This window comes from Cryptomeria japonica, chromosome 4 (genome assembly GCF_030272615.1).
Source record: "Cryptomeria japonica chromosome 4, Sugi_1.0, whole genome shotgun sequence".
Classification (NCBI taxonomy): domain Eukaryota; kingdom Viridiplantae; phylum Streptophyta; class Pinopsida; order Cupressales; family Cupressaceae; genus Cryptomeria; species Cryptomeria japonica.
The window spans coordinates 37,979,171-37,987,987 of record NC_081408.1 but is presented as its reverse complement, the minus strand read 5'-3'; the positions used below and the strand labels follow the sequence as shown (position 1 = coordinate 37,987,987).

General features: G+C 33.4%; 1 protein-coding gene across 1 annotated transcript; it reads right to left on the bottom strand.

Annotated features, from left to right (window-relative positions):
* Positions 1–371: 371 nt before the first annotated feature.
* LOC131047846 ((R,S)-reticuline 7-O-methyltransferase-like) lies at positions 372–3,115 on the bottom strand. The gene is made up of 3 exons (XM_057981632.2): positions 2,032–3,115; positions 955–1,019; positions 372–873 (listed from the first exon to the last, which is right to left on the bottom strand). Exons 1-3 carry the CDS (start codon positions 2,819–2,821, stop codon positions 559–561), a joined length of 1,170 nt encoding a protein of 389 aa, XP_057837615.2. The 5' UTR covers positions 2,822–3,115; the 3' UTR covers positions 372–558.
* Between the last annotated feature and the right edge of the window lie 5,702 nt (positions 3,116–8,817).

The following is an 8,817-nucleotide window of genomic DNA, read 5'->3' as shown; positions in this document are numbered from 1 at the left end:
GTTGTCTGGTGGTTTCTAGCATGTTTTGGTGTCTTGTGTTTTTTGGCTAGGTGTGCATTCCTCATGTTCCCTAGGTGTTGTTGTTTATTGGATATGTAAAGGTTTGAGGCTATCCTGCTTTAATTAATCAAAACAAGTATTCTTCAATAGGATCCCAAACTTATATAAATTCAATACAAAATGTATCAATGAAGATTTCCTATTAAAAAAATATAACAATGTACATCACCATGCAACCCAAGGACTAAAAATAATCACAACATTCACATCACAATCCAAGAGGTGCTAGAACATCATAAGATCAACTAAATCAAGGTTGTTTGAAATTGGACCAATTCACAGAAAATTAGAACTACTAATTATATCTCCCTTATAAACAATGATTCTTTTGACATTCCATTATGTAATGATGGAAGTGTATCTATATAATAAGTATAACAATATGTGGACCATATAAATGTATCTAATACATCACCAATAAGATAATTATAGAATAATTATCTTACCATGAATCTAAATCATTTTCTATCATAATATATAATATCAAACTCTTCTAATTTAGAATTTAGAAACTTCAATAATGGTTTGAATAGATGGTAATTTGAAGATGGTGTAGTTGTTGAAACCTGCTTTGGTAAAAAGTTTTTTAAATTCCATCTCTGTTCGCTCCTTTCCACCATTGTTAAATACCATCATATCCAAATCAAATGCCAATCCTACACCCCTTAGAAAATTTTCTTCCTCATTTTCATCTTTTTTCCCCTCAACAATAAGGGCATCCAAAATTATAACTTTTCCATTTTCTGGTGTAGCTTCATGGTACCTTTTCAACACTCTTACACAATCATCATCATCCCAATCATGTAAAATCCACTGCAATAGAATTTTCCATTTAGTTTAAATTTCTATTGAAATATTATGAATTTTGAAGAAATGTTCGATAAGATTATATACCTTCAAAAAGATTACATCACCTCGTGGTATATGTTCAAACATGTTACCGCTCACGTGCTCTACTCCTAAAATAATACAAGCCAATTAATATTAATTTTCTATCATTAACACCTATGAAATATTATAATAAAAGAATAATAATTTTTCATAGTATTATGTGGTAATATCTACAAATAGAAGCAACTATTTTTTTTTCATGTTGTTAACTAATGCTTAAGAGAAAAAATCAATTTATTAGAAACTTTTAAACTTTAAATTTTTTATATAAAAATGGGTATAAATTTTTTAACCTTAAGAGGATATAAAAGATGCAAATGATCTCACCTTTCCATGATATATATTATATTATACATTTGACATATATCTATTAAAATCTAGGATAAAAATTTATATAATAATTTTTAAAAATGTTTTATTATTAGATTATAGATGTGATCTCACCCCTCACATTAGTGTTGCTCTTGCACTTATTTAGGCGGCTTTCTTGTTATTAGGATTATCTTACTTTTTAGACCCATGTGACTTTGAGGAGTGATCTCATGTCTTACTATTTTTTTGTGTAAATATTTGTATATATTTTTAATTTAATAGAAAGTGAGGCACATATTCATCAAAGGAGAAAACGAAAGATATTAAAACTTTTGAAAACATCACTTCAAATATTTTTAATTGTTCAAAAAAAATTAAAATACATTCTCCATCTTATAATTATTGATTTCACATTTCTTATTAATCTAAAATTGAATTCAATTATATATTTAAATAAATGTTCAAAAAAAATTAAAATACATTCTCCATCTTATAATTATTGATTTCACATTTCTTATTAATCTAAAATTGAATTCAATTATATATTTAAATAAATGTTTTCAAATTGACTTCAACTAATTTTTATATATAAAATAGTAAAATATTCAGTTATTAAAAAACCAGTCTCTATTGTTACACAGTGAACATAAATAAAGAAGAAAGATCCGGAGACTTAAATATAATATCAGTGAATTGACAGCATTCTTGTAAAGCCAAAGATTTTTTAAAATAAAACTGAAAAATTTAATGGGCAATGATCAACCATACCAGGAATAGGAACTGCAGAAGCAATGACATGAGGTAGATCAAAATTAATTCCTTTAATGTGTTTGTAATTCTCCACAATAATGGACAAGGCAGAGCCCACACCTCCGCCAACATCAACCAAAGAAGTTATCTTCTTAAATCCCTCCTCGTAAATATTCACAACGGAAGACATGACAGCCCGAGTGTCACTGGACATGGCCTCGTTAAATGCCTTGTTCTCTTCAGGATTCTTTACAGTGTACTCCCACATACTCATACCAAAAGCCTTTTCGAAGGCACAGCCACCTTCTAACACAGATTCGTGTAGATGCATCCATCCCTGATAGGCAGAATGGTTGGTGCATACCAACAAAAGTGGAACACAATTTTGCTTGGACACACCAGAGCTCAAACCTCCTTTACTTCTTTGCTTAACAAGCAATTTGGATAGGCCTGTGAGGCCATATCTAGATTGCTTGAAGTCCTCCTGGTGTGGGATCTCAGTAAAGACTTGGTGGGAGGCTAGAAATCTCAGAAGACGAAACAGATATTCTATGTGAGGAGGACTTTCGGTGGAGGCTGAAATATGGGCAGCAATTTCCTCTAGGGTAAGACAGCCTGAAGCCTCAGCAATTATGTCCGGAATGTTCAGCAAAACAGCAGCCCTGAGAGCCATGGGCTTAGATAGGCCGAATATCATGTCATAGAGTTTTAGCTGAGATAAACGAGTCTCTGACTGGGCTTCTTCACTAGTAGAAATATGGGCAGGCTGGGGAATTGAAATTGCAGAAGCAGGAAGAGGAGGATCCATGGGAAGCAGTGTGAGGGAGGGCGTATATCAGATATTGGTAGAGTAAATGGGGATAAGAGCACCTATAGGGATAGAACGTATGCCAGAGAGTAGTCTTAGTTTTATAATGGAGAAGAAAGTCAAGAAAAGGCTCTCAATTCATGCCTGACGTTTTAGACTTTTAAGTGTTCTAGACAGTAGACTCTCACTTTTTCATCCACTGACGGTTTTTTTAAAATTTAAGAGAGGATAAAAATTAGGACACTTTATCTGTCATGTCTTTTGCAGATATCAAAAGGAAATCTGATAAGACAATATTTTTTTATTCAGTAATAATTAAATTAAAAATCAGAATGTGACTGTGTTCTAATTTCAAAATGAAAATTGACTCAAAAACTATAAAAACCTACCATAATAAACCTTACACATCTATATCTAATAATTACAGCTAAATACAATGTCACTTGTAAAACTAAATAAAATATAATATTCATAAGAGTAAATCAAACAACTTGTCACTCCACTTATGCTAACATCAGAGTAGTTTAAAATACTCACCAAACCGAGTTGACTGCATAAATAAATAAAAAGGTTTACCGGTAATTTCAGTCTCTGTGTTTATTGGAAAAGACTAAGCCGTCCACGTTTATCAAAACAGAAATTTCATCATGATTTCGTGAATCAGATCTTTTCTACACAGTAAAAGGAGATTGAGTTTAAATAATTGGTATGTCAATGTATAAGTAGTTAACAGTAATAAATAGGTTTTCTGCATAAATAATTGATAGCTTTGAATAGTATGTACGAGTTATTGTTTTTTAACAAGTTTAAAATATATAAGATAATATTAAAAAATATTATTGTCAGAAGTTATATTAGTATTTGTATCAAAAGAAGGTGCAATGATTATGCTGATAGTAAAATATAAATTGAAGATGATCTTTTCATTTGTTAGACTTGATTTCTGTTAAAAATTTCAGAAAGTTAAATTTTTCAATTGATGTCTATCTTTGAAAAAAAGACCATGTCATTCATTAAAGTAGAATAGGAACAAACAAATGTAAAATAGTTCATTGAAATGGAAACTAGTTTTCCACAACATAAGAATGTCAGTTGAAGATATCATAGATTAAATGATTTCTCTGTTCCATAGTAGTGGCACCATCCAAACTCAAATCCACATAGTTACAAGTTTATGAGGTTGGGAATCCTCAATAGACACTATCTCATACCTTATGTTTTTTAAAACAAAGGCCTGGCAGCTTCTTTAAGCTCATTCGCTTCTTCCTTAAAGTTTAAACAATTAAAGTCTTGAGAGGTCATATAGACAGTTAAAATATGAGGTTTGAACATAGTGGTAGTAAATGAGAGGTCATATAGACAGTTAAAATATGAGGTTTGAACATAGTGGAAGTAAATGTGACCTAAAGAAGTTGTCATTCGCTTCTTCCTTAAAGTTTAAACAATTAAAATCTTGAGAGGTCATATAGACAGTATGGCCCAATAAAATATGAGGTTTGAACATAGTGGTAGTAAATGAGAGGTCATATAGACAGTTAAAATATGAGGTTTGAACATAGTGGAAGTAAATGTGACCTAAAGAAGTTGTCATTCGCTTCTTCCTTAAAGTTTAAACAATTAAAATCTTGAGAGGTCATATAGACAGTATGACCCAATAAAATATGAGGTTTGAACATAGTGGAAGTAGAATCATCATTATTCATCATTATTCAGCCTTGCAATCCAGGTTTGATTAAATTGATTGATGGTAATGGCATCATTATGTCTACCTTAGTGTCCGTGGGGTTCAGTAATGGTTTACCAGCAAGCGATTCAGCCATATTCTTCGCAGAAGTTTTAGTGGATTGGACCTTCATAGAAGTAGAGAATTGGAGACTACTCAGTGTTGACCAACGTGGGATTAGAAAATATAAAGGAAAAATTGATCAGAATCAGTTTCAGAAGAACTACCCTTAAAATCAATTAATGGGCTCCTGAAGATTCTTTCTACCTTTTGTAATTTCCCTTTCTTAAACATCGCTTGTTTATAACCATGTCGTCCTGCAAATCGTCTTTGTCTCCTTGTTATAACTTGAACCATTTCATTTATTTTCAAGTATAGTATTGGAGGGTCCTTTCAATAATTTGCAAGCAACATTCTTATTCTTCGTGGTTGTAATATTTACCTCACCATTACAAAGAGTTTTGTTGTAGACATTTGAGCTTACAACAGTATTCAACTTCGAAGCTTCATTTGAGGGAATCTTAGATGGTTTTCCATCGTACAAGACACATCCAAGGGGTTTCTGTTTCACCAAATTCTTTTCAGGACTTTCAGCAAGCCTTGTCTTGTTGTGGTCAATTTTGGCATAGAAAAACACACTCAATAGGACTTGAATCTGTGTCATTAGCAGTTTCTCTAAATTTGACTATAGACTGTTAATTAATTTGTTTGGTTTTTATCTTTGCAATCTATCAACCTTTTTACTCCTTTTTTAAAGGTAGTTTATTGTAGTATCTTGGATTCAACAGTGGCAAGAAGCACACATTAAGTTTACACAAACTTCTCATTTCTCTTGGCTTGCTTTATCTGTTAATGGTTTTCTTTGACGGACTTCATTCCACCATGCCTTTTCGTGGTCGCTTCTTAGCAAGTGTCATTTAACAACAAATGCCTAGAAAAATGTACATTACGAATGATTATGTTTATGAAATTCTAATCTACTCGTTTGTTTCCCAATGAGTTTGTGTTTTAACACAGGGCAGTGTACAAAGTATTGTGTTATATATTTTGCACATTGATGCATGTTGCATTGTATGCTATATTTCTCCAAATTTACCGGCATGGGGAATGCAGGAATGCATTATGGATTTTTTTCCGTCAGGTTTGTAGATGGCAAAGAATGTTGGAGGGTGTTGGATCTCAAATCAACAGATTGGATGGGTTCTAAGGAAATGCCAACTCTTATGATCAAACCTTCCAATTTGACTTGGCCAGCTTATAGAGTAAACCTGTCGTGCCTATGAAGTGTATACCTGTTATACCTATAGCTGCAACACAAAACACTCAATTAATCATTACAAGCAATGGTTAGAAAATTAATCAACGAAAGATAAAACCATAGCTAATCGATCTATTGCCTCCTAGTAAATGCGAGTATGAATTTTACTCTCAAATCTGGTTATGCAAATTCCAGTGACTTGACTACACTTAGATGGAAGATTTGAATGATGAAGATGCATGATCTAGCAATGATAACATGATTAAGCTACATGATTTCATGATTATTCTAGAAAATAAGCTAGAATGAAGATGGAATTAAGATAAAATTGAACATGGTAACAATGCTAAGAATGATTTGCTAAGAGCTATATGCCTATAGTAACAATGCTTGAATGCAAATGAGATGGGATTTGGGATTCAAAAATGATATGAATTGGGACCCTTTGTGCTCCAAAATGGGGTCTATTTATAGGATTTCCCAAAGCTAGGGGTGAGGTGGCAAGAATCAATGGTCAAGATTGATTTGAAGATATCAATGGTTAAATTGGAGGAGGTTGGCAAAGGGGTTGGATTAAAGGGAACATCTGTCATCTCTATGGTGACAAGTGTCAAGAGGCTTCTAGAAGGGGTTGGATGGAAGGGAACACTTAGTGACAAGTGTCACAAAGCTTCTAGTCGATGTCTAGAACGGTACTCTCATCATAATGACCTCACATTAGAAGCTCTTGATTGTCCTCGGTTAAGTCCAAGTCAGTCAAACGTGATTCTAATTCAAGTGAACTAGTTCCTGACGTTTGTCCTGGATACGTGTGAACTATATCGACTTCTACATCTCCTTCAAAGCAATTTTCTTCAGTTGATTCTTCAGAGTGATAGGAATCCCATTCCCATTCATTAGAATCTGTATCACTTGCAGCCTGCAGTCTACAGATTTGATCATATAGCATTTCTTCCGCTTTTCTGGCTATACATTTCCTTTTTTCATATTCAACTTCTTCAGGACTGAGATTGAGTTTTGTCAACTTTTCTATGAGTTCTCCTGAATTTATATTAGCTTCTTTCTTTTTTTGATTGAGATTTAATGTTGCTTGAGAGATGTTTTTAGTTTGATTCTCTTGTTGGTTTGAAGCTTGTTTCTTTTCCCATTTCATGTTTGCTTTTGTTTGTTGCTTAGCTGATGTTTATTCTCTTTCAATTGCCAGTTGTTCTTGTCTGTTTTCATATTCCTCTTGTTGTTGACTAAGAGATGTGTCTTCTGGTAGAGTGACTTGTCCATACCCTAAACCTATTTTGTCTATAGTCTACTGAGTATGAGGCTGAATAGGTTCTGAGATACCTTCTTTTCTTTTTCCTATAGGTCCTATTCTGGTGTATCCCATCCTTTGAAGAATGTTAAATCCTTTTCCATACTTTTCTGTAGGTATTCAGACATTGTTAATCTTTTGTTGACATTATTCATCCTTGTATAACCATTGTAGCACATCTTTGTCTTATGTTTCCTCTGATAAATTCCAGCACTAACAAATGCTCCATCAAATATCGGAAGATGTTTTACAATTGGTTTTTGTGTACAATTTGATGGTTTTCCAAAAGATTTTGGAGAAAGTAGTAATTGTGATATTGAATATTCTTCATTCCCTCTATCTCTTAGTTGCATTTGTTTTTCCATACTTGATAGAATAGAGGCAAATGATTGTTCTTTATATTGTGTGCTCGAAGATGATACCTCTCTGTTATGTGGAACAATGACTTCTTGGGTCAATTTAAGATTGCTGCAATATTGAAATGGATTTGAATCTGCAGATATTGTGATTTCTTGCCCATTGTAGGGAAATTTTACATATTGGTGGTATGTTGATGGGACAACTTGCAAGTCATGTATCCAAGGTGGTCCCAAGAGTACATTATATGATAATTCCAAGCCGAGAACTTGGCATGCTATGTCTTTCTGCAAAGGTCCCACTCTGATGGGTAGTATCACAATTCCCTTGGAGGAACGTTCTTATTCATCATAGACTTTTATGGTTATCCTTTTCCAGACATCAACTGCATCTTCTGAATATCCTAAGGCACAAACAAGACTCAATGAAAAGATGTTTAGGCCAGCTCCACCGTCTATTAGAACACGTTTAACTCGCGTTTTGTGAATGAGAACTTCAATATGCAAAGGAGCGTTGTGGGGATGTTGTAAGGACATGTCATCTTCTTTAGTGAATGATAAGCAGTGAGGGGTTGTGAGGTGTCCCACCATGGTTTCGAATTGATCGATATCAAGATCTTTGGAAACTGTTGTATCTACTAATGTTTTTTCTAGAATTTCTTTGTGTGCAGGTGAAAGCTTTAACAATTCTAAGATGGATATTTGTGCGGGTTTTTTCTGCAATTGCTCCACTAGGTTGTATTGTTTGGTATTGGATGATGTGTTTGTTGTAGGACCCGGCAAAACAACTTTGGCTTTGCTTCTTGTGATAGCATGAGCATGTTCTTGGTTTTGTTTTTCTTTAACTACAATCACATTCACCACATTGTCATATGTATGAGCGTAGTTTACTTTTGCTTTACCCTTACCATTGTTTGTTGTTGACGATTCACCTTTCTCATAGTTTAGAAATAGAATCTTAAAAGTTGTATGAGATTCATTTGTTGTATGTCCATCCACAGTTATTACTCCATTATCAATCATATCTTGTATAATATGTTTTAACTTCTGACAACTATCTGTGTGATGTCCCTTGTTTCAATGGAAATCGCAATAATGGTTATCATTTCACCAAGGTGGTTTGATTTGAGGTTCGTAGTTCCTTTCTTCTGGTAAAGTGATCAATTTGTTTGCGAGAAGTGTTTTTAGCGCTGATCCAAGGGGTTCACCAATGTTTGTAAATTGTCTTTGAAAGAAAGTTTTGATAGTTGCTCTTTGGTGATTGTTGTTTTGCCGAGCCGCTGCTAAGTGAATGGATAAATTAAAAATCGGTTGTTTTGGTTCACATTGTTGTTATCCACTATTCCATCGTCG

What these genes read in the sequence shown, in the direction of transcription:
- LOC131047846 (XM_057981632.2), bottom strand. Translation starts at nt 2,821, where the DNA reads ATGGATCCTCCTCTTCCTGCTTCTGCAATTTCAATTCCCCAGCCTGCC. An exon ending in TTCTGCAGTTCCTATTCCTG is followed by an intron (nt 1,020 to 2,031) that starts GTATGGTTGATC and finishes GTATTATTTTAG; the next exon opens with GAGTAGAGCACGTGAGCGGT. An exon ending in GTGATGTAATCTTTTTGAAG is followed by an intron (nt 874 to 954) that starts GTATATAATCTT and finishes ATTCTATTGCAG; the next exon opens with TGGATTTTACATGATTGGGA.